This window comes from Pituophis catenifer, unplaced genomic scaffold (assembly GCF_029215685.1).
Source record: "Pituophis catenifer annectens isolate HBS135680 unplaced genomic scaffold, rPitCat1.0.hap2 SCAF_15, whole genome shotgun sequence".
NCBI classification, from domain to species: domain Eukaryota; kingdom Metazoa; phylum Chordata; class Lepidosauria; order Squamata; family Colubridae; genus Pituophis; species Pituophis catenifer.
Genome location: NW_027256895.1, coordinates 1,292,434 through 1,318,140, shown reverse-complemented (window position 1 = coordinate 1,318,140; position 25,707 = coordinate 1,292,434). Strand labels below are relative to the sequence as shown.

At 48.9% G+C, this 25,707-nt stretch overlaps 1 protein-coding gene across 1 annotated transcript; it reads left to right on the top strand.

Moving 5' to 3' along the window:
- TNK1 (tyrosine kinase non receptor 1) lies at positions 1-24,497 on the top strand. Its single transcript, XM_070954522.1, has 14 exons — positions 1-56; positions 7,935-8,123; positions 9,888-9,961; positions 13,679-13,873; positions 14,768-14,920; positions 15,210-15,478; positions 16,442-16,568; positions 18,445-18,591; positions 19,496-19,590; positions 20,082-20,288; positions 21,317-21,393; positions 21,479-21,825; positions 22,843-22,938; positions 24,375-24,497. The coding sequence occupies exons 2-14, from the start codon at positions 7,961-7,963 to the stop codon at positions 24,495-24,497; spliced, it is 2,073 nt and encodes a 690-aa protein (XP_070810623.1). The 5' UTR covers positions 1-56; positions 7,935-7,960.
- Positions 24,498-25,707: the final 1,210 nt, after the last annotated feature.

The following is a 25,707-nucleotide window of genomic DNA, read 5'->3' as shown; positions in this document are numbered from 1 at the left end:
GAAAGCAGATTCGGCTGCCACAACAGACGGAGCGAAACTCTCTCCGCGGATCGCAGGTGAGCGGGGCTTGGGGGGGCAGAGAATTTGGGGGTGGGGGGGTATAGAAGTCTCCCAAAACTTCCAAAGAGGGGGGGTCCTTTCCCGCTTTCTCCGGCCAGTTGTATGCCCTTCCTTCCTTCCTTCTTCCCTCCTTCCTTCTTTCCTTCTTTCTTTCTAACCTCTTACTGCTTTTTTAAAATTGTTTTAATTGTTTTAACCTGTAAAAATGAAGTGTTTTAATATTGTGTGTGACCAGCCATACACTAAATAAATAAATAAATCTAACCTATATCTCCTTCCTTCGTCCCTCCCTCCCCTCCCTCTTTTTTCCTTCCTTCCTTCCTTCCTTCTTTTTCTTCCTCCCTCCCTTCCTCCCTTCCTCCGTTTGATTTCTAAATTTCTTAATTAAGAAATTAAATCTGTCCGCTTGGCTTCTGGTTCTGCGTTGGGATTTTTTTTTTTTCCCCCAGCAGTTCTGCACCCCTTCCCTTCCCCTCTGGTCTCTCCCCCCCCCACTTTCCCCTCCCCGTCTCCTTTTCCACCCAGGATTTTTTTTTCCAGGCAGGGGAAAAAAAGTTTTGGAGCGTTGGCTCACCTGGCGTGGCAGGTAATCATTATCAGGGCCAAATAAAAGCCCTGTTTTTGCAAGGGGAAGGAGGCACAAATGTAGACATTCCTTCTCCCCCGCCAGCCCACCCCCAGGTTCTTCCGTGGGTGACTCCGGCCTTGGCCCCGTGCCAGCTCCCCCAAGGCGCCTTTGGAGTTGTATATTAACTTTTTCGTGACACATACACCTCCACAACGCACTCCTTTAATTTCCCCTGTCCTGGGTTTGTAATATTTGTCTTTCTCTGCGCCGATTCGGCCTGGGGCTTGTGCCCATTTCGCAGATGGGGACAACCGAGGCCGACTCAGGGAAGACCTAGAAAGGGTTTTTTTTTTTTTTGGATCCCGGAGATCTTTTTTGATCAGCGGCTGATGAGGTCAGAGATCCCTTTGAAGCTCTCTCTCTCCCCCGCCTGAAAAATTCAACAATATTCGGCTTACACCATAGAGTCCTAAATGGCTAGAACGGACCTCGGAGGTCTCCTACACAGGGTGTCCTTGACTTACGGCAGTTCGTTTAGTGACCGTTTGAAGTTACAACGGCACTGGAAAAAAAAAAGGGACATGATCATTTTTCATGCTTCTGACTGTTACGGAGTCTTGTGGGTTAAAATTGGGATGCTTGGCATCTGATTCGTATTTATGACGGTCGCAGTGTCCCCGGGGATCCCCTTTGGCGACCTGCTGACGAGCAAAATCAACGGGGAAAGCAGGAGTCATTTAAAATAACGCTGTTACTAACTTAACCACTGCAGTGATTGAATTAACAATGTTGTAAATGGGGCAAAAATTCACATAACAACTGTCTCGTTTAGTAACGGAGGCTTTGGACTCAGTTGAGGTCGTAGGTCCAGCCCTCTCCTCAAGGCAGGAGACCTTATATCATCCTGGTCAAATGGTTGTCCACTCTGGTTTTTTTGAAAACCTCCAGGGATGCAGCATCCACAACTTCTGGTGGCAAGCAGTTCCACTGGTTAATACAATTAATCATTCCATAATTAAAAAAATAATAATAATGATGCTTATTCAAAAGGTTGTCTGGTATTGAACATGTGGAAAGGAGAGAGTTACTCTGTACATAGATAGTCCTCGACGTACGACCACAAGTGAGGCCCAAATTTATGTTGCTAAGTAGAGAGTTGTGAAATGAATTTTAGCCCTGTTTTACAATCTTTCTTGCCACAGATGTTAAGTGAATCGCTGCCGTTGTTAAGTGAGTAACCCAGTTGTTAAGTGAATCTGGTTTCCCCCTGGATTTTGCTTGTCAGGCAGTCGCAAAAGGGGATCGTGTGCCCTCAGGACACTGCAAACGTCATAAGTACGAGTCAGTTGCTAAGAATCTGAATTTTGTTCCCATGGCCATGGGAATGCTACAACGGTTGTAAGAGTGAAAAACGGGCCTAAGTCCCTTTTCTCAGTGCTGTCGTAACTTCAAACGGTCACTAAACGGACTGTCGTAAGTCGAGGACACCTTGTGATAAATAAATGAAATGAAATGAGTCAAGACAACAGAAGAATCTGGTTGACGAAATCATCCTGAGGACGGTTTTTGTGAAAGGGAAAACGGAAGAGGTGTATGTGGATGAATGGGAGTCCAGACATCTATGATGGCTGGGGAATTCTGGGAATTGGAGTCCAGACATCTTAAAGCATGGCTGGCTGGGGAATTCTGGGAGTTTGAGGCCAGACATCTATGATGGCTGGGGAATTCTGGGAATTGGAGTCCAGACATCTATGATGGCTGGGGAATTCTGGGAATTGGAGTCCAGACATCTTAAAGCATGGCTGGCTGGGGAATTCTGGGAATTGGAGTCCAGACATTTTGATGTCTGGGGAATTTTGGGAATTGGAGTCTAGACATCTTAAGGCACGGCTGGCTAAGGAATTCTGGGAATTGGAGTCCAGATATCTTAAAGTATGCTGGCTGGGGAATTCTGGGAGTCGAAGTCTATCCATTTTAAAGCACTCTCGCTGGGGAATTCTGGGAGTCGAAGTCCAGATATCTTAAAGCATGCAGGCTGGGGAATTTTGGGATTTGAAGTCCATCCGATTTAAGAAAAGCTGGCTGGGGAATTCTGGGAGTTGAAGTCCACCCAGCTTAAAGCACTCTCGCTGGGGAATTCTGGGAGGCTTGCCAAAAGAGAATATCTGTCGCTCCAGTTCTGGGAGTTGAAGTCTCCAATCCTTAGTGGGTCTTGCATGAACAGGGGGTTGGACTAGATGTCCTTGAGAGACCCCTAACTCTGATTCTATGATGCCGGATTACAGGAAATGCATGAAAAAGCCCTGGCATCAGGAGAGTCTCTGGGGGGGGGGCTCTTATGCCTCCTGCAGAGCCAAATGATCCCCTGGGGGGGAGTTAAAAAAAACATTAGCGGGATTAAATTCCTTTTCATTTGCAAACCTGCAGGGGCCCCAGTGGGAAAGCCCCCTTAACAGCCAGCTAATGCCTCCCCTTCCCTGGCAGTTTCTGGCAAGGGGGGTGGGGCAGAGGATTGGGTGAGGGCAGCCTTTGCAATGGGGCGGGAGGGGGGGTTGCCCACTTGGCAGAGATGCCCAGCTGAGACACTTGTGGGTCCCCTCGGTGGCTTGGATTAAGGACTCCTGCCACGGGGGTGGGGGTGAAGGGATGGATCTAAGGGCGATGGGCCAGTTCCAGCTGCCAGGGCTATCAGGAGAAAGACCCCCACCCCTCTGAGGGCAGCCCCCTCCTCATTCTTGCTGTATCCAATCTTGGAAAAAGAAATGGTTTTTTTTTTTAGCAGGCCCCCAGCCCTATGGAGAGAGGTGGGACAGCCCTGCCCCCCCCCCACTTGCGAGAGAGGGTGGTTGGGCTGCTTTTCATACAGGGACTCAAGCCAGGGGAGGGGCCTCTGGCAGCCTCTTCACAAAGACAGCTGAGGACCCCCTCCCCACACAAACCCACACAAGGTATCCGGTGTGTCAATATGACCAAATGACCCAGCTGCATGTTTGCATCTGGCTGGGAAGACTTTACTGGGGAGGGGGCTCCCATGCAGGAAATTAGGGGTGGGGGGGATAGACTCAGAAGGCTGGGTAATGGGAGAAGGGAATAGGGTCAAAAAAGGAAAAGATGGCGGCTACGAGGCTTTTAAAAAAGCCACATTGTACCATATTTTGTGTGTGTGTGTGTTTACTTACAAGAGATGATAGATAGATAGATAGATAGATAGATAGATAGATAGATAGATAGATAGAGATTAGGGTTGCCAGGTCTGCTTCCAAAAAATAGCGGACAAGCGGGGGGGGGGGGGGGGGGGGGGCGGGGTTAAGTAGTAAAAAAATTAAAAAAAAATTACAATTAAATTATATATTTTCTTACAAACATTTTAACACGTATTAAAATAATCACTTCAAAACTTTACTTAAAATTCAAATATATTATAATAATATGTAAAATATTAAATTACATTTTAATTTCATCATAAAGCTTTTGAATAAGAAAAATGTCCACTATTTTGTGAAAAAAAATAGTGAACATACTATGAAAAAAGCGGACTGTCCGCTCAAATAGTGGACACCTGGCAACATTAATAGAGATAGGTAGGTAGGTAGGTAGGTAGATAGATAGATAGATAGATAGATAGATAGATAGATAGATAGATAGATAGATAGATGTAGGAGGTAGGTAGGTAGGTATAGAGATAGATATTAACAAATTAAGAGTTGGGAGGGACCTTATGGGTCATCTAGTCCAACCCCCAGCCCAAGCAGGAGACCCTACACCATTTCTGACCGGTGGCAGTCCAATCTCTTCTTGAAAGCCTCCAGTGATGAAGCTCCCACAACCTCTGAAGGCAACTTCTGTTCCATCGGTTGATGGTTCTCATTGTCAGAAAATTCCTCCTTATCTCCAGGTGGAATCTCTCCTTGGTCAGTTTCCATCCATTATTTCTTCTCTGGCCTTTGGAAAACAGCTTGACCCCCTTCCTCTTCTCTGGGGCAGCCCCTCAAATATCGGGAGATGCTCTCATGTCTCCCCTGGTCCTTCTCTTCCCTAGACCAGCCAGGCCCAGTTCCTGCAACCGTCCATCGTCTGTTTTCGCTTCCAGTCCCCTCACCATCCTGGTTGCTCTTCTCTGCACTCTTTCTAGAGTCTCAACATCTTTTTTATAGTGTGGTGACCAAAACTGGATGCAGGACTATAGGTGTGGCCTTACTAAGGCTTTATAGAGTGGTATTAGTTCCTCCCTTGATCTTGATTGCATCCCTCTGTTCATGCAATTTAGGATTGCATTGGCTTTTTTGGCTGCCGCTGCACATGAGCTGGCTCCTATTTAACTGGTTGTCCACTAAGACTCCAAGATCCCTCCTCAGAGTCAATGCTATTAAGCCTGGTTTCCCCCAGTTTATATCTGTGGTTTTGGTTTTTCTTACCTAAGTATAAAGACTTTACTTTTCTCTACACTCAATTTCATTTTGTTAGATAGGGTCCAGTGTTCAGATCTGTCAAGATACATAGAGATAGAGATAGATAGATAGATAGATAGATAGATAGATAGATAGATAGATGATAGATGATAGATAGATAGATAGATAGATAGACAGACAGATAGATGATAGATGATAGATGATAGATAGATAGATAGATAGATAGATAGATAGATAGATAGATAGATAGATAGATATAGATAGATAGATAGATGATAGATGATAGATGATAGATGATAGATATAGATAGATAGATAGATGATAGATGATAGATGATAGATAGATAGATAGATAGATAGATGATAGATAGATAGATAGATAGATAGATAGATAGATAGACAGACAGACAGATATGCACACACACGTACACACAAAATACCACATTACAACCTTGAGCCTTGGTGGCGCAGCAGACTAAAGCGCTGTTAAGTAACACCAGCTGCCTGCAATTACTGCAAGTTCAAATCTCACCAGGCTCAAGGCTGACTCAGCCTTCCATCCTTTTGAGGTAGGTAAAATGAGGACTCGGATTGTGGGGGCAATAAGCTGACTTTGTATAAAAAAGAACACCGCTTAGGGGGTCCCCGAAAGCCCTACTAAGCAGGTATATAGAAAAGTATGAAGGCTATTGCTTAACGCATTGTAAGCCGCCCTGAGTCTCCGGAGAAGGGCGGCATATATAAATCGAACCAATAAACAATAATAATAATTAATTACAAAAAAGAGGTTGAGAGTTTGGAAAAAAGTGCAGAGAAGAGCAACTAAGATGATTAAAGGCCTGGAGATTAAAACATAGGAAGAATGGCTCAAGGAATTTGGGATTGGCCAGTTTAATGAAAAGAAAGACTTAGGGGGGACATGAGAGCAGTATTTGAGGGGCTGCCCCAAAGAAGAGGAGGGGGTCCACCTATTCTCTAAAGCACCAGAAGGCAGGACAAGAAGCAACAGATGGAAACTGATCAAGGAGAGAAGCAACCTTCAACCTGGAATTGAAGGAGAAACTTCCTAAGAGTGAGGACAATTAACCAGCGGAACTGCCTGCCACCAGAAGTTGTGGTTGTTTGTTTCATCACTGGAGGTTACTAAGAAGAGATTGGACAGCCACTTGTCTGGAATGGTGTAAAGTCTCCTGCTTGAGGAGGGGGCTGGACTAGAAGACCTCCAAGGTCCCTTCCAACACTGTTATTCTGTTAAAAAAGAGACAGGGGCTCCGAGGGGGGTCATTTTGACTTTTTTTGAACCCCCACCCCCACCCCTCTGACGCCCCTTCCCCAGCGATCCCTTTTGCACGCGGACATTTCCACTTTGGCTGATTAGCGTTATCTGGAGAAGAGGAGGGCATCTGTTTATTCATTTCTTAGCCTTAGAACCTTAGACTCGTCCCCCTCCCAGCGATTACGGGGGCTTTCCGGGACTTAAAATGCAAATAACACACTCTAGGAAATGTTTCCAACTGTAAGGGCAAATAGACGGGAAGTTTCTAACAAAGGCATGGCGATGGGAGATATAATTCCTCACAGTTGGAAGATGCCAGCTAAGAGAATGGAATAGAATATAGAATTGAATAAATATATAGAATGGAATAGAATAGAATAGAATAGAATAGAATAGAATAGAATAGAATAGAATAGAATAGAATAGAATAGATTGGAAAATATGGAATGGAATGGAATAGAATAGAATAGAATAGAATAGAATAGAATAGAATAGAATAGAATAGAATAGAATAGAATAGAATAGATTGGAAAATATGGAATGGAATGGAATGGAATGGAATAGAATAGAATAGAATAGAATAGAATAGAATAGAATAGATTGGAAAATATGGAATGGAATGGAATGGAATGGAATGGAATGGAATAGAATAGAATAGAATAGAATAGAATAGAATAGAATAGAATAGAATAGAATAGAATAGATTGGAAAATATGGAATGGAATGGAATGGAATGGAATGGAATGGAATAGAATAGAATAGAATAGAATAGAATAGAATAGAATAGAATAGAATAGAATAGATTGGAAAATATGGAATGGAATGGAATGGAATGGAATGGAATAGAATAGAATAGAATAGAATAGAATAGAATAGAATAGAATAGATTGGAAAATATGGAATGGAATGGAATGGAATAGAATAGAATAGAATAGAATAGAATAGAATAGAATAGAATAGAATAGATATAGAACGGAACGGAACGGAACGAAACGGAATGGAACGGAACAGAACAGAATAGAAATAGAACGGAACAGAACAGAACAGAACGGAACGGAACAGAACAGAACAGAGTAGAATAGAATAAGTAAGAATTGAATGGAATGGAATGGAATAAAATAGAATAGGAGAATGCAGAATGCAGAATAGATAGAATATAAAATATATAGAATAGAATTGAATAGAAAATAAAATACAGAACAGATCCGAATAGAACATAGAATACAGAAAATACAGAAGACAGAGAATAGTATATAGAGAATAGAACAGAACAGAATACAAAACTCTTTAGCCCAGTGTGGTTACCCACACAAGGAAATTATCTCTGCTGCAACGTATTTGCAAAACAACCCGAGAAAGTCATAAATAATAGTTTTCACTTCTGCAAATCTGTGGGCAGACCACAGATCTACTAAAAAAAAAAAGAGAGAGAGAGAGAGAGATCACTCTAGCCAGCGAGCCAAGCTGCATGCCTCTAGCAGGAGAAGAATTGTTTAAAAAATATATATATTTCTGGCAACCAGTTAATCTGACATCTGGCAACAAATTCTTGGCTGACTTTTGGGCAGTCCTCCTTCCGCTTTCCCCCTAATGTGGGGCTTGTCTACTCCTGTACCCCGTAGCCGCCCCCCACACCCCTGCCCCCCCGATGGCGCCGGACGACGGGACCGAATGGCTGCTGCAGCTGCTGACCGAAATCCAACTGGAGCAGTTTTATACCAGGATCCGAGATGAGCTTCACGTCACCCGTCCCAGCCATTTTGACTACGTCAAGCCCTTCGACCTGGACCGCATCGGCCTGGGGCGCCCAGGTGAGGCGGGGAGCGTGGAGTTGTGATGCGTGGTAGCGCGCGTTATCTCTGCTCAGAGTTGACGCCTCTCACAAGACTTCCAAAGTTTCTAGTCCTCATGAGGTACAGGAAGGAAAGACCGGGGAGGGTGCGCGGCACAAAAGGAGGATGAAACCAGAGTTCAAAAGTATGTTTTAAATAAATAAATAAATAAATAAATAAATAAATAAGTAAGTAAGTAAGTAAGTAAGTAAGTAAGTAAGTAAGTAAGTAAGTAAGTAAATAGGTAGTCCTCAACTTATGACCACAACAGAGCCCAAAATTTATGAGGTGGCGGTGAAGTGAATGTTCGCCCCGTGTTACGACCTTTCTGGCCACCGTCGTTAAGTGAATCACTGCGGTTGTTAAGTGAGTCGCACGGTGGTTCCGTGAATCCGGCTTCCCCCCCATGGACTTCGCTGGTCAGACGGTCGCAAAATGAGGATCGCGTGACAGCCTCCCCCCCCCCGCTGGGACACTGCGACGGTCATATATATGAGTCCGTTGCCAAGCAGTCCGAATTTTGCAAGGGTCACAAGTGTGGAAAGCGGTCGCTAGTGACCTTTTTCAGCGCCGTTTGTAAACTGTGAACAGTCGCTAAAACGGTTGCAAGTCGAGGATGCCTGTAACGGAGGAGTCTGCAATCAGTGATGCCATCTCTCACAAGGCTTCCAAAGTTTCTAGTCCTCATGAAGCAGCAGAAAGAAAAAGCTGGGTGTGATACAGGGGTTCAAAAGGGACGAAGGTCTATTTATATTGGATATAAAGGTCTCCCCCTTTCCGAGAATGGCTATCAAGTGGATAAAAATAGCATCTTCCCTCCCTTCATTTGGCAACTTTTTTTTTTTAATTTGTAATTTTATTAAAACACATATTGGACATTTACACAACATACAACATATAAATAACTTTTCATATTTAAGCATTGTTTCATAGTGGTCTTCCAGTTATTACTTTAATTCTTCTTCCCCTTTATCTTAATTTATTACTCCATCTTCCTCCTCTCCTTTTCTCTTTTTTTTTTTTTTCCTTTTTCCCTTATAGAGAACTATACATTTTAGTTATGTCATTACGATTATACATTTCCACCTTCATGTTATATACATTTTTATTCCACTCCGGACATATGATACATGACTATTTTGTACTTCTATTTTTTTCTCCTATTAGTTATTGTTCTTTATGGTTAGTCTTAAGCCAGTTATACCATTTTTCCATATTCTATAATATTCTGTCTCTTCTTTTTCCTTGATTTCTTTTGTTAATCTGTCCATCTCAGCGTATTCTAAAATCTTATCTATTAGTTCTTCCTAATAAAAGTTCGGCAACTTTTAAGACTTATGGACTTCAACTCCCAGAATTCCTCAGCCGGCAAAGATTTACCCAGAATTCAACACGGACAGGACAAGAAGAAATGTAAATAGACAACTTTATCACGTTTTTTTTTTTCCCCCATAGAGTAAGTTTCTTAATAATAGATGGTGGGAATGCGATAGTAGATGTAATATATCTTGACTTCAGCAAAGCGTGGGGAAAAAAATGGCTGGCTGAGGAATTCTGGGAGTTGTAGTCCACGAGTCTTAAAAATGACCCCAGACCTATAGAAAGGAATATTATATTTGGAATCATTTCCAAGAGATCACGAAGCCCCCTTAAGTCGCCCATCGAGGCAAAGGAGTCTTGCCGGCATCCTTGATTTGGGTTCGAATTCATTTTTTCCCTGGACTGAGAAATTTTATTTTACAGGTCAGCGGCGGCTCGAAGAGGCCTTGAAACGCCGGAGGGGTCAAAGCCAGCGTCCCAAATCCTGGGTCTATAAGGTGAGCGCCGGGGACCCTCCCTCGAAGAGACACGCCGGGTGGGTGGCTTCGTATAATACGCTCGCCCTGGGATTTCGGCAACCGTGGGAATCCGGCTGTTCCCCGGGACAGATTTGGGGAAGCGAAAGACAAGTGGATTTATTTGGGGGGTTGGGTGGGGGGCAGTGATACCCCAACTTGCCAATAGAGGAGAATCTTTGTAGCTTTGAACTGGGGGGGAGGATCCTGGGGGGATCTCTGAGCTTGGTGGTTTTCTTGCAGATGTTTCGTGACCCAACTAGGGAACATTATCAGTGCTGGAAGGGAGTGGGGTTGGAGGAGGAGGAGGAGGAGGATGATTGTGGGGTCTCTGGGTGCTTTCTGAGTTTGGGGGGGATCTTCTGGCAGACGTTTCATGACCCAACTGAGGAATAGAATCACAGAGTTGGAAGGGACCCTGGAGGTCTTCTAGTCCATCCCCCTGCTTAGGCAGGAAACCCTACACTAGAAATGCAACTTCCCCGCTACCCTTCCTTTCTAGCACTGATGCTGTTCCCTACTTGGCCCATGAAACGTCCTCTAGCAAACAGCCAACCTCAGCCAGCCCCGAGGATCGTCCACCCATCACCGCATTGTGCAAGTAACGCAAACGGTGGCATTGGCAACGGCGAGGGAGCCAAACCCCGTCCGCTGTCATTTGAGCCGTGTGGCCTCATGACTTTGTCATGTCCCCCGCGGATACTGGCGGCAAACACGGCACCCCGTGTCTGCCGTCTTCTTCCTTGCCTTTAAGACCTTTCCGCGAATCTTCGTTGGCTGCACACCTGGAGGGCACCGGAACAAGTTAAGCTGGCTGGCTTTGCTCGGTTGGCGACGAAAATATGCCCTTCCTGCCTGCCGTTTGGAAGGAAGTTTAGGATGAGCTTGTTGTGTATTGTTGTGGTTGTTACCAGTTGTTTTATAGCCAGCCAGATGTCCAGACTGGTCTTTGATAGCCACCTCTGGAGGCCCTCCCAAACTCCTAAAAATAGGCAGATGTGCGCCTTTGATGCGTTAAATAAAAGGCATCGTTGCGGAATGGAAGCTATATTTTTATTTATGACAGCTGGTTTCCAAATCAGCCAGATGTTCAGACTGGGTTTTATTATATTTTTTGTTTACTTCTCCGGTCCGTCTCAAACCCCCGAAGATAGGCAGATGTGGCTGTTTGATGGTCTTAAGGAGGGAAGCTCTGTTATTACTCTGTGGGTTGCAAAGTCAGACAGATGTTCCCACTGGATTTGGCCTGTTTACCCACTTTCCCAAAGCTGTGGCTGATTGATGGCTCTTAAGGGTGGGCCCTTGTATTATGCTTGGTTGCAAAGTCAGCCAGATGTTCAGACTGGATTTTATTATATTTTTGTTCACTTCTCTTTTCCTTCCCAAACCCCCTAATGAGCAGATGTGGCTGTTTGATGGCCTTAAGGAGGGAAGCTCTGTTGTTATAGTTGGTTGCAAAGTCAGCCAGATGTTGAGACTGGATTCGGCCTTTTTTATCCACCTCTCCAGTCCTTCCCAAACACCTGGAATTTGTTTGATTGATGGCATTAAAGGTGGAAGCTCTATTATTACAGTTGGTTGCAAAGTCAGCCAGATGTTGAGACTGGATTCGGCCTTTTTATCCACCTCTGGAGTCCTTCCCAAACCCCTAAGAGAGACAGATGTTCTGTTGTTGGTTTGAGCTCCGAGTTTGGCGATGTGCTTGCAAACGTTTCATCCCCATTCGTGGAGACATCTTCAGTACGCTTTGGATTGTGCAGACAGATGTGGTTGTTTGATGGTATTAATTTAATTTAATTTAATTTAATTAATTCAATTTATATGCCACCCCTCTCCGAAGACTTAGGGCGGCCATTAAAGATGGAAGCTCTATTATTACGGTTGGTTGCAAAGTCAGCCAGATGTTCAGACTGGATTCGGCCTGTTTATCCACCTCTGGAGTCCTTCCCAAACCCCTAAGACAGACAGATGTCATTTGACGGTGTGTTTGAAGGTATCCCTGAAGGATGTCAGCTCTCCCAAGCAAAGCTGCCTTTTGCAATTGACAGATGGGGATTTGGTCAATGCCGATGGTGTTCCAGGGGTGCTCCAGATGTTTTGGGATTGCACCCAAGGCGCCTCTCGCTATTATGGTTCTCTGCACACTGAGCCAGATGTTCAGACTGGGCTTGGCATATTTGTCTACCGATGGAGCCCCTTCCCAAAAACCTTAGGATAGGCAGATGTGGTTGCTTGATGATGTTAAAGCTGTCACTGCGGGATGGAAGCTGTATGATTATTATAGTGGCGTTCAAAGTCATCCAGATGTTGAGACTCGATTTGGCCTTTTTATCCCCCTATCAATTCCTTCCCAAGGACCTGGGAGAGACAGATGTGGATGTCGATGGGGTTAAAGGACTCCTTGTGAAATGTCAGCTGTTCCAAGTCAAGTTACCTTTTCTTTCTTTCTTTCTTTCTTTCTTTCTTTCTTTCTTTCTTTCTTTCTTTCTTTCTTTCTTTCTTTCTTTCTTTCTTCCTTCCTTCCTTCCTTCCTTCCTTCCTTCCTTCCTTCTTTTTCTTTCTTTCTTTTTCTTTTTCTTTCTTTCCTTCCTTCCTTCTTTTCCTTCCTTCCTTCTTTCTTTCCTTCCTACCTTCCTTCCTTCTTTTTCTTCCTTTCTTTTTCTTTTTCTTTCTTTCCTTCCTTCCTTCTTTTCCTTCTTTTTCTTCCTTTCTTCTTCTTTCTTTCTTTCTTTCTTTCTTCCTTCCTTTCTTCTTTTTCTTTCTTTCTTTTTCTTTTTCTTTCTTTCCTTCCTTCCTTCCTTCTTTTCCTTCCTTCCTTCTTTCCTTCCTTCCTTCCTTCCTTCTTTTTCTTCCTTTCTTCTTCTTTCTTTCTTTCTTCCTTCCTTCCTTCCTTCTTTCTTTCTCTATTCCTTCCTTCTTCCATTTCTCCATCCCTTCCCTTTCTCTGCTTCCTTCCTTCCTTCTTTTCCTTCCTTCCTTCTTTCTTTCTTTCCTTCCTTCCTTCCTTCTTTTTCTTCCTTTCTTCTTTCTTTCTTTCTTTCTTTCTTTCTTCTTTCTTCCTTCCTTCCTTCCTTCCTTCTTTCTTTCTCTATTCCTTCCTTCTTCCATTTCTCCATCCCTTCCCTTTCTCTCCTTCCTTCCTTCCTTCTTTTCCTTCCTTCTTTCTTTCTTTCCTTCCTTCCTTCTTTTTCTTCTTCTTCTTTCTTTCTTTCTTCTTCCTTCCTTCCTTCCTTCTTTCTTTCTCTATTCCTTCCTTCTTCCATTTCTCCATCCCTTCCCTTTCTCTCCTTCCTTCCTTCCTTCCTTCTTTTTCTTCCTTTCTTCTTCCTTCCTTCCTTCCTTCCTTCCTTCCTTCCTTCTTTCCTTCCTTCCTTCCTTCCTTCCTTCCTTCTTCCCTTTCTCCATCCCTTCCCTTTCTCTCCTTCCGTCCTTCCTCCTTCCCTCTCTCCCTCCCTCCCTCCCTTCCTTCATTACAATTTATGCCCTTGGCAGACAGCCTCCATGACGGTCACAACTCAAGGACGCCCTGTGTCGTGCTGTTGCTTTTCGACTCTGTCAGTGACGTTTTCCTGCCTCTTCTCAGTGGCCCAGAGCTGTCGAGATTTGGGCATTAAATTCTCTGGCGGGCAGCTGCTTCGTGGGATCGCGAGAGGCAGTGGTGCCACCGTGCCCCTTTCTCTTTTTTTTTGCCCCTGCCAGATGTTCACGGGGGCGCGAAGCCCAGAAAACGAAGAGACCCCCAACTCCCAGCCCCCGGCCCCTTCCCGGCTGGACACGGACGCCTCCCTCAAATGCTTGATCAGCGAGTGGGACCTTCACATCTGCGAGAGGCTGGGCGACGGATGCTTCGGGGTGGTGCACCGCGCCGAGTGGCACGCGCCTGGCGGCGCCTTGGTAAGCACCTGGCCCACTGGTCCGTCTGCTGCTAAGCAAGAGGGACCCTGGCTTTCTTTGCCTGCGCCTGGCCGAACTAGGCGCCCGTGTCATTACAGGCAGTCCTCGACTTACAACGGTTCACTTAGTGATGAAAGTTACAACAGCACTGGAAAAAGTGACTTACGACCGTTTTTTCACACTTAACGACCGTCGTAACAATCTCACGGTCACGTGTCCAAAGTTCAGACGCTTGGCCACTAACTCCTCATTATGACTGTTGCAACGTCCCAGGGTTACGCGATCCTCTTTTTACGACCTTCGGCCGAGCAAAGCCCAGAGGGAAACTGAGTCGCTTTAAACGACCATGTGACTCATTTAACCATCGCAGGGATTCGCTTAACAACTGGAGAAAGGTCGTGAGATGGGGCAAAATCCGCTTTACAGACGTCTCACTTAGTGACAGAAATTGCGGTCTGTCCTGGGGGGGGGGAAGACGCTGCAGTTTGTCAGGGAGCGTATTCTGCATCCCAGCTCCCCCCCCGCCCCCCAGGAGAAGGACCTTCCCTGTATTTCCGAAAGACTTTTGCAGATCAGAATAGCCAGGAATATTGGGAGAAGGAAAGGGCACCTCCAGGTGATCCAATGCTGAGCCGTTGAAGGCCCAATCGGCAACTGGCAGCCAACGGAGATCTTTCAGCCCACCAGAATCATGAGATTCTGGATTCTTGTGCCGGTTAGTAATCCGGCCACTGTATTTCGCACAGGTTGCCCTTTCTAGAACTTTCCCCATATAAAGCTGCACTATTGGAAGGAGACCAAGAGGTGATCCCCTCATCTGACTCTGGCATCCAGCGAGACAGCGAGCGTTGTGTCTCCTCCGGCCTGTAGCCGACCTTTCTTTGCCTCTCTTAGATCCCGGTGGCCGTGAAGACGCTGCGTTCGGACATCTCCTCCGACCCGGGGGCCCTGATTGACTTCCTCAATGAGGTCAACGCCATGTGCTGCCTGGATCACCCCCATCTCCTCCGCCTCCACGGCGTGGTGCTCACCCAGCCCCTCAAGATGGTAAGGGGGAAGGCCAAGGACTCGCCTCCGGAGGTGGTGGGGGCTCCCACACTGGAGGATTGGACAACCATTGGCCTGAATGGCATGAGGTCTGCTCCTTGAGCAGGGGGTTGAGCTGGATGACCTCTGAGGCCCCTTCCAACTGATATTCTGTTAACTTTTGTAGTCTCCTTCCAATCTTTTCCTGGGTTTGAAGACCAGGAAGGTCCGAACGTCTGCCGAGTTATTTTGGGGGTTCAGAAGACGAGGCGACGGATCCGTGGGAGTTAACCCCTTTTTCTCTCGGCAGGTCACGGAATTGGCCACGCTGGGCTCGCTCTACGACCGGCTCCAGCCGCCTTTCCCTCTGCACCAGCTCTGGAGCTACGCCGTGCAGGTGGCGGGGGCCATGGCTTACCTGGAGTCCAAGCTCTTCGTCCACCGGGATCTGGCCGCCCGTAACATCCTGCTGGTCTCCGAGGACCACGCCAAGATTGGCGATTTCGGCCTGATGCGCCCGCTGTCCAGCAAGAGTGACCGCTACGTGATGTCAGCCCACCGGCGCATCCCGTTTGCCTGGTAAGGCTCCCCGGAGCGGGGAAGGATTTAACCACCTCTTTCCCCCCCCTCCATCTTCTCAGGCGGCTGGTGAACCGTCAGAGGTCATGAGGACTAGCGCCTTGCCATGTATTGTCAAGACCTGAATGAAGGAACGTACCATGCCAGGATTTATGGGGGAGATCTGGGCTGGGAGGGGTGAAATGATGGGGGGATCCCCGAGCAGAGAAACACACCGATCAACCTCTTACTAACTAACCCCTTTGCAAATCATGGTCTGTTTGAGCTTAAAGAGCGAATCCCGGCTTGCCAATTTTCTTCCGCTTTCTATCTATCCTGATTTATATTTCAAGCCGTGCTAAAGGATTGGTGGTTTATGCAAGCAGTCCTCGATTTACGACCACAACGAAAGTTATGTTGCGAAGTGAGACGTGTGTTCAGTGAGCTTGGCCTCACGATTACGACATTTGCTAAACGAACTGGGGCCGTTGTTAAACGAGTCACCCGGTGGTGACGTGAATCAGGCTTTCCCCCGTGGATTTTCGCATGTCAGAAGGTCGCCAAAAAGGGGGGGGTGTCACGTGACCCCCTCCCCCGGGACGCTGCGACGGTCATAAATGTGAGTCAGTTGTCAAGCGTCTGATTTTTGATCCCGAGGCTGCAGTGTGAAAAATGGTCGTTAACGAAGTCACTTTTGTTCAGAGCCGTTGTAACTTTGAACGGTCACTGTTGTAAGTAGAGGACTACTTGTACAAGTGGTCCTCGACTTATGACCGCAATTGAGGCTCCCCCCCCCAATTTCTATGGCTAAGGGAGAGAGAAATTGGGCGCTCGATTGTGGTCATAAACCGAGGACCACTTCACTTTAACACCAGCGTAACTCATTTGAACCACCCCCTCCTGCCCTTCCCAGCTAAGCTGGGGTGGGGGCTTCCCCCAAGCCCCACCAGGTGACTGACACCCCCCCCTTTTCTGCCCTTGCAGGTGTGCCCCCGAGAGTCTGCGCCTGGGCGTCTTCACCAGCGCCTCGGACGTCTGGATGTTCGGGGTGACCCTTTGGGAGATGTTCTCCTACTGCGAGGAGCCCTGGGTGGGCTTGTCGGGCAGGCAGGTGAGACCGAGAGGGGAGGGGGACGGTTAGCGGCCTAGTGGGTAGAGGAGCCCGAAGCCTGTCTGGGGCATGATGGGAATTGTAGTCCGAGACCTCAATCGACCCACGGGACAGAAGTTGCCTTCGGAAGCTGTGGGAGCTTCATCCCTGGAGGCTTTCCAGAAGAGACTGGACAAGGGTGTAGGGTGTTCCTGCTTGGGAGGAGGGGGGTTGGACTAGATGACCTCCAAGGTACCTTCTGACTCTGTCACCTGTAAAACCTTGGGAGGTGGTAACGGGCCGGCCAGCTATGGGCCAGAATGGGAACGGTTCAGAAGCCCCGTGCTTTCCGATATGGCGATAGGGGTGGAAATGCTTTGCCAGAAGAGGGCAAAAAAGTCAAGATGGCAGCCGGGCAACGGGGTATTAAAAAAAACCTCTGCTTGATTTTTTCTTCCTGCATAAAACGGACATAAAAATGGGGAAAGGTTTGAGGACGGCTGCTGTCTAGAGGCAGTTTGGTAGTGTTTGAGGTGTCAGGCTAGAAACCAGGAGACGGTGAGTTCTAGTCCCACCTTTGGCATGTAAGCTGCTGGGTGACTTTGGGCCAATCACCAGGAGACTGGGAGTTCTAGTCCCACCTTAGGCGAGAAAGGGGCTGGGTGACTTTGGGCCAATCACCAGGAGACTGGGAGTTCTAGTCCCACCTTAGGCGAGAAAGGGGCTGGGTGTCTTTGGGCCAATCACCAGGAGTCTGGGAGTTCTAGTCCCACCTTAAGGAAGAAAGGGACTGGGTGACTTTGGGCCAATCACCAGGAGACTGGGAGTTCTAGTCCCACCTTAAGGAAGAAAGGGACTGGGTGACTTTGGGCCAATCACCAGGAGACTGGGAGTTCTAGTCCCACCTTAAGGAAGAAAGGGACTGGGTGACTTTGGGCCAATCACCAGGAGACTGGGAGTTCTAGTCCCACCTTAGGCAAGAAAAGAACTGGGTGACTTTGGGCCAATCACCAGGAGTCTGGGAGTTCTAGTCCCACCTTAGGCGAGAAAGGGACTGGGTGACTTTGGGCCAATCACCAGGAGACTGGGAGTTCTAGTCCCACCTTAGGCGAGAAAGGGGCTGGGTGACTTTGGGCCAATCACCAGGAGTCTGGGAGTTCTAGTCCCACCTTAGGCAAGAAAGGGACTGGGTGACTTTGGGCCAATCACCAGGAGACTGGGAGTTCTAGTCCCACCTTAGGCGAGAAAGGGACTGGGTGACTTTGGGCCAATCACCAGGAGACTGGGAGTTCTAGTCCCACCTTAGGCGAGAAAGGGGCTGGGTGACTTTGGGCCAATCACCAGGAGTCTGGGAGTTCTAGTCCCACCTTAGGCGAGAAAGGGACTGGGTGACTTTAGTCCAATCACCAGGAGTCTGGGAGTTCTAGTCCCACCTTAGGCGAGAAAGGGGCTGAGTTACTTTGGGCCAATCACCAGGAGTCTGGGAGTTCTAGTCCCACCTTAGGCACGAAAACCAGCTGGGTGAGTTTGGGCCAATCCCCAGGAGATGGTGAGTTCTAGTTCTGCCTTAAATATGAAAGCCATCTGAATGCTGGCGGGCCAATCGCTAGGAGATGGTGAGTTCTAGCGCTGGTTGGATGACTTTGGGCTAGTCGTCCCTCTCTCAGCCCCACCCACCTCACAGGGCTGTTGTGATGGGGAAAATAGTAGAAGGAAGGCATGTTTAGGCCTCTTCATTGCCTCACTAATCAAAATAAGGAAGACAGCATTAAAAAAAAAACCACCCTATTTTTAAAAATTATAAATGGACTTTTGAGCTGGTTTGCAGCTTCTGTTTGCTCCTAACCTTCACGTGGATGTTTTATTTCTCCTTCCTGACCCCCCCACACACCCCCAGATCATGATCAGAATAGACCGGGAAGGAGGCCGCTTAGAACGGACGGAAGATTGTCCCAGGAGCATCTACGCCCTGGCGCTGAAATGCTGGGCTCACAACCCGGAAGAGAGGCCCAAATTCCGGGAAATTATCCACCTGTTGCAGGAGGTGAGTGGAAGCTGTGGCACCTGGGATGTTTGGGGGGCGGGGGGGGGCAAGAGGGGGGAGGAAGTGCCTGGAATATCTAGATTCCTGTCTGGCCAAGAACTGGCCAGGTTGGGACTTCCGGGTGGCTGGCATCAGGCCAATTTAGGGCAGCGGCCACCAAACGTGGCCCCTTTAAGACTGGTGGACTTCAACTCCCAGAATTCCCCAGCCAACATGGCAGTCTGGGGAATGCTGGGAGTTGAAGTCCACCAAGTCTTAAAGGGGCCATGTTTGAAGGTCCTAGGGTATGAAGATACATGGACTTCAACTCCCAGAATTCCCCAGCCAACATGGCAGTCTGGGGAATGCTGGGAGTTGAAGTCCACCAAGTCTTAAAGGGGCCATGTTTGAAGGTCCTAGGGTATGAAGATACATGGACTTCAACTCCCAGAATTCCATAGCGAGCTGGGGAAGGCTGGGAGTTGAAGTCCACGAGTCTTAAAGGGGCCACGTTTGGAGTCCCTTGGGTTAGGGGGTATATAGATACGTGGACTTCAACTCCCAGAATTCTTAGCAGTGTCCATGCACTACCACTGCTAGGGATTCTGGGAACTGAAGGCCACACATCCGGAAGGCAGGGAGTTTGCCAGACCCACAGTCACGTGATCAAAATTCAGACGCTTGGCCGCTGGTTCCTATTTATGACGGTCGCCGCGTCCCGTGTGGTCACATGATCCCCTTTTGCGGCCTTCTGACAAGCACAGTCCACGGGGAAGCCGTTTTCGCTTGACTTATTTAACGACGGCAGGGGTTTCACTTAACAAGTGTGGCAAGGAAGGTTGTCAGGAACTCACTTAATGACTGTCTCGCTTAGCGACGGCCATCTCGCCTTTTTTTGACCGTACCGTGTCTCTGTTCAACGCAGCTCCGTCCCAAAGAGATGACGGCCAATTGTGGGTTTGGGGAGCCCGGCTGGCTGAGGCTGGAAGCGAACGACCCGGTCACTATTATCGAAGGCGGGTGAGTGGGGCTGCTGCGACCCACTTTTGGGGGGAAGGGGAGGGGGATCTGCTCTCCTTCAGCCCCCTTCCCATCTGCACAACCTTCCTATCCCTTCAACTCCATTCTGTTTTTCCAAGTTTCTAGTCCTCAATATACAATCCGCCTGTTCTTCGCTTTTGATCTCGCCTCTTTTCCCAGAGTCGTTGGAGGGCAGGGATCCATGAGGTCATCTAGACCAACCCCCTTCCCTGCTAATCTCTATCTATCTAGCATCAATGTAGTATCTCGTCAAGATTTCTAGCAATCTTGGTTTATTTTTTTTGTCCCTGACTCATTGAGCTCCGGCTGAGATGTAGTAAAAAAATACCACAAATTTCCTTTCGTCCAAAACCTTCCTAAATCGATGGGATTTGTAGTCCAAGACGCCAAAAATTTAGGATCCTTAGACCCCAACGGGGACTGCTGGGGTGTATTCTTCTCATCTCCCCCCCCCTTTCTCGCCCTTCCAGCCCCGAATCCTCCACGTGGCGGGGGCAGAACAAGCGGACTCTCAAAGTTGGCATCTTCCCGTCTTCCGTTGTGGCAGCAGTTGAGGAAGGAGCGCCCCCTGTTGGAGCCCCGCGGATCAGCCGCCCCATCCGAAGCTCCTTCCTTCACCTGAGTCACGGGGATATCGATCCTGAGCGAGGATGGGGGTCTCCAGACCAGAAGGAGGAGTATGTTGGGGAGAGGGAAACACACAGATAGACACACACACACACAGATACAGAGACTTAACATTGAAAAAGAGGGTCTTAGGATCCCTGTAGAACAAATATCCAGTTTTGGGGTGTGTCCTGCCACCCGGTGGCCAGCAGTGGTATTGCATTTTCTGTCTAGGCTGAAGTAAATAGGGCTAATGGAGAGGAGCCTCGAAAGGGGAGGGGGCAGCTGGACATCCCCCCCTCAGCTCTCTCAGTGACCCCAGGGGTGCCACGTGGGCGGGATCAGCGCCCAACTGAGGCACCCGGTTTAATTTCTGCACCCTGAAAGGAATTATAGATAGTCCTCGGTTTACGACCACAATTAGCAGCAGAATTTCTGTTGCTGAACGAGACAGTTGTTAGGTGTGTTTCAGCTCCATTTACAACCCATCTTGTGAAGAAAATAACTGCTGTTAAGGGAGTCATGTGGTCATTAAGTGAATTCGGCTTCCTCCATTGACTTTGCTTGGGGGGGGTGGGGAAGCCATCCGGGAAGGTCACAAAAAAGATGACATGACCCTGGGACGACGCAGCTGTCGTAAATATGCATCGGTTGCCAAGCGCCCGAATTTTGATCCCGTGACCGCAGGGATGCTGCAAAGGGTCATAAGTACGAGGACCGGTCGCAAGTCATTTTCTCCGTTGCCGTTCTAACCTCGAATGGCCGTAAGTGCGAGGACCAGTTATATGTCACTTCTCCCACGCCGTTCTAACCTCGAACCGTCATAAGTGCGAGGACCAGTTATATGTCACTTCTCCCACGCCGTTCTAACTTCGAACCGTCATAAGTGTGAGAACGGGTTTTAAGTCACTTTCTTTGTGTGCCGTTGTAACGTCAAACGGTCATAAATCTGAGAACCGGTTATATATATAAATATATATATGTCACTTTTTCCATGCTGTTGCTAACTTCGGGGGCTAAAGGAACGGTTGTAAGGCAAGGACTGCCTGTAATCGGCCGTCACTAAACGGAACATTGATGTTTGTCTCCTTTCTCCTAGAAAAAAGCCGAAATCGCGCGGGGGGAATCTGGGTCCCCCGAGTCCCAGCAAGAACAAGCAGCTGCTGCAATTGGCCCGTGAGTCTCCCCTTCCCCTTCATGGGTAGTTGGGGGGTCTTCTGCCCCCCCCTTTTATTAACCACCGCACTGCTGCCCCCTCTAGGCCTCTCCAAAAGCTTGGAGTCCATTTCCGAGTGGTCCATTCTGCGTCACAAGCCGAGATTCCCCCCTTTCCGGGCGGACGGGCCCAGCCGGGCCCCACAGCGGCGCTTCAGCGACCTCCCCACCCCTCTCCCATCGCCCCCCCAGCCGGATAGCCGCAGCCCCAAGCCCGCCGGGCGCATCCCGAACCCGGCACTGCCTTCCTGGGCGCTGCCCAAGGCGGAAGCCGTGGGGGCCAAAGAGAAGGACCAGCGGATGGGCCGGCCGGGCCCCAAAGGTGCCGGGGGGCCACACCCTCCCGGTGGGCAGAGGCTGACCATGGGGGAGATCGAGAAGAAGATCAAAGAGGTAAAAAGATCAAAGAGGATGCCCGTGGCTTCAATGGGGGTACCGTGAGTGCATCCATCCGGGCCTTGACCTCCCCTTCTGGATCTGGACTGCTTGGGGGTCATTTTCCCTCAGGGTTAGGGGGCCCGGGGAGGGATCAGCAGTGGACTGGAGAGCTTGAAATAAGCGTTCCACAAAGGAAAAAGAGACCACCAGGAGATGTTCACAGAGCTGATCTCCAAAAGACAGTGAGAAAACTCCTTGGACAATTTTTTTACGGGTCGTCCTCGACTTACAATGGTTCATTTAGCGTCCAAAGTTACAAGAGACCATTCAAAGTTTACAACGGCAGGGAGAAAGTCACATATTATAACCAGTTCTCGCACTTATGACCGCTGCAGCATCCCTATAGTGACGGGATCCAAATTTAGACGCTTGGCAGCTGGCATGTACTTACGACGGTCGCGGTGTCCCGGGGTGGGGGAGGGGGGTCACGTGATCCCTTTTGCGACCTTCTGACGAGCAAAGTCAGGTGGGGGAAGCCACTTACTCGCTTAACAACCGTGTTACTAAATTAACACAACTGTCACAACTCACTTAACAGCTGCAGCCCAAAAGGTCGCAAAACGGGGCAAAACTCACTTCCCAACGGTCTCGGTTAGCAGCGGACGTGTTGGGGGGCCGATCGGTCGGAAGTCGAGGACCACCCATACGAAATGTGTTCTTCATTCAATTTATACATTTAATTTTTGTTGTGATTTCCCAAATCCGCCTGGGTGAGAGTGAAGCTCAGTTCCATCGTCCCCCCTGAATTCTGTTTGGCCCCTGCTGGGGGAGATGGGTTTTGTAGTCCCAAAGAAGTGGCATTGGAAGGCTAGCCGGGGGGGGGGGAGGAGGCCCGTGTGCTCATGATTGGCAGCCCCTTCACCGTTTCTTCTTCTGAGCCCCCCCCACCCGCCCAAAAGCGAAGGGGTTTGGGGGGTGGGCCGCCTTGGGCCCCTTGGCTAACGCTGCCCCCTTGCCCCCTCCCCCCGGCAGGTTGAAGAGCGGGTGCATGGAGTGACCACGGAGGAGTGCCTGGAGGCCCTGCGGATGAACGCCTGGGAGGTCCCCAAAACTGTCCAGTTGCTGAAGGTGGGAAGCAGCCTTCCCCTCTCAACGACCCCCCTGCGGGGTTGGCCGGCTGGCTGCTCCAGCTGTGCCTCCTGGGAGGGGAGGGGATTTCTTGGGGAGGGAGGGGCTTCCGTGCCCAGTGGTGGCTTCTGGGAGCCACAAAGGGGGAGGGGGCGGATTGGCACCCTGTCTTGGGCCTGGGGCCAGAGGAGCTGCCCCGTGACCCTCATCTTCTCCTTCCTCTCCTTTTCATATTTTCCTTTCTTTCTTCCTCCCTTTTCCTTCTCTTCCTTTCTCCATCTCTCCCTCCCTCATTTTCCTTCCCTCCCTCCCCTTCCTTCATTCCTTCCATCCTTTCCTTTCTTCCTTCCCTTTTCCTTCCTTCCATCCTTTTCTCCATCCTTCTTCTATTCCTTCCTCCCTCCTTTTTCCTTCCTTCCCTCCTTTTCCTACTTTCCTTCCCTCCCTTGTTTTTCTTCCTTCCCTCCCTCCCTTTTCCTTCCTTCCTTTCCTTTCTTCCTTCCCTTTTCCCTCCTTCCATCCTTTCCTCCATCCTTCTATTCCTTCCTCCCACCCTGTTTTCCTTCCTTCCCTACTTTTCCTTCTTTCCTTCCCTCCCTCCCCTTCCTTCATTCCTTCCATCCTTTCCTTTCTTCCTTCCCTTTTCCTTCCTTCCATCCTTTTCTCCATCCTTCTTCTATTCCTTCCTCCCTCCTTTTTCCTTCCTTCCCTCCTTTTCCTTCTTTCCTTCCCTCCCTTGTTTTTCTTCCTTCCCTCCCTCCCTTTTCCTTCCTTCCTTTCCTTCCTTCCTTCCCTTTTCCCTCCTTCCATCCTTTCCTCCATCCTTCTATTCCTTCCTCCCACCCTCTGTTTTCCTTCCTTCCCTACTTTTCCTTCTTTCCTTCCCTCCCTTTTCTTCCTTCCCTCCCTCCCTTTTCCTTCCTTCCTTTCCTTTCTTCCTTCCCTTTTCCTTCCTTCCATCCTTTCCTACATCCTTCTATTCCTCCCTCCCTTTTTCTTCCTTTTCTTTCCTTCCTTCCCTTGTTTTTCTTCCTTCTCCCTTTCCTTTTCCTTCCCTTCTTTCATTCCTTCCTTCCATCCTTCCCTTCCTCCCTCTTTGCCTTCCTTATTTTCCTTCCTTCCCTCCCTCCCCTTCTTCCATTCCTTCCATTCCTTTTTCCCTGTTTTCCCTCCTTCCCTACTTTTCCATTTTCTTCCCTCCCTTGTTTTCCTTCCTTCCCTCTCCTCCTTCCTTTTCCTTCCCTTCTTTCATTCCTTCCATCCTTTCCTCCATCCTTCCTTCTTCTATTCCTTCCCTTTTCCGTTTTCCCTCCTTCCCTACTTTTCCTTCCATCCTTTCCTTTCCTTCTTCCATCCTTCCTTTTCCTTCCTTCTCTTCCTCCCTCTTCCTTCTCCCTTCCTTCCTTTTCCCTCCCTCCCTCCCTTCCCTCCCACAGGTCCACCAGCTCTTCAACCTGAGCTCTCTGTCGTGGGACGAATGCCGTCGGATCCTGGAGAAGCATCGTTGGAACCTGGCCATGGCTTCCCGCTACGTCCTCAGCCGGGGGCTCCGGACCTGAGCAGCACCTGAGGGGGGGGGCAGAAGGGGGGAAGCAGGACCGGTCCTGAAGGGCCCAGGTGACCAAGATCCCCACTCACCTGTGTGGTGGACAGAAAAGCCCCCCTGGCCTTCCCCAGCACCCTCCAAGGACTCCTGGTTGATTGTCCGGCCACTTACGACGATGGCCGCACGGAGGGGGCAGCCCAAACCCACACCAGGCAACCCCCTCCTCTTCCTTTTGGCCCAAGAGGCACCGAAGACGATGGTCGGGTTGACCAGCCTGCGAATGCAGCCCTCCTCTGAACACAAGGTCCTAGTCCTCTTTGAGGAGGGGCACCTCAACTGGGCTGCCCTACGGCTCCCTTCCCGGGCTGAAAATGGGCCCGAGGGGACCCCCACCGTTTTACAACTCCCAAGGTTCTGCAGGTTTTCTTATTTATAAGCACGGCTAGCTTGAACTACTTAAGATTTTTTCCCCCTGTGTGGACGCTCGCTGTATTTGGGGACGGGCGGGAGGGGGAGGCATAGCCCCCTCACCAAATGCCCGTGCGCCTTAAGGGGTGGGGGGGGGGCAGTGGGGCTGTTGGATGGAAGGGCCTTTTGGGCTATGTAAATATGGGGTCATCAGACAATAAAGGTGAGGATCTGTTAATGCACTCCTGGGGTGTCTCTGGAGGAGGAGGAAGGGAAGAGGAGGAGGGAAAAAGGAGGAGGAGGAAGGGAAGGAGGGAAAAAGGAGGAGGAGGAAGGGAAGAGAAGGAGGGAAAAAGGAGGAGGAGGAAGGGAAGAGAAGGAGGGAAAAAGGAGGAGGAGGAAGGGAAGAGAAGGAGGGAAAAAGGAGGAGGAAGGGAAGAGAAGGAGAGGAAAAGGAGGAGGAGAAAGGGAAGAGAAGGAGGGAAAAAGGAGGAAGAGAAGGAGGGAAAAAGGAGGAGGAGGAAGGGAAGAGGAGGGAAAAAGGAGGAGGAGGAAGGGAAGAGAAGGAGGGAAAAAGGAGGAGGAGGAAGGGAAGAGAAAGAGGGAAAAAGGAGGAAGGGAAGAGAAGGAGGGAAAAAGGAGGAGGAAGGGAAGAGGAGGGAAAAGGAGGAGGAAGGGAAGAGGAGGGAAAAGGAGGAAGGGAAGGAGGGAAAGAGGAGGAGGAAGGGAAGGAGGGGAAAAGGAGGAGGAGGAAGGGAAGAGGAGGGAAAAAGGAGGAGGAGGAAGGGAAGGAGGGAAAAAGGAGGAGGAGGAAG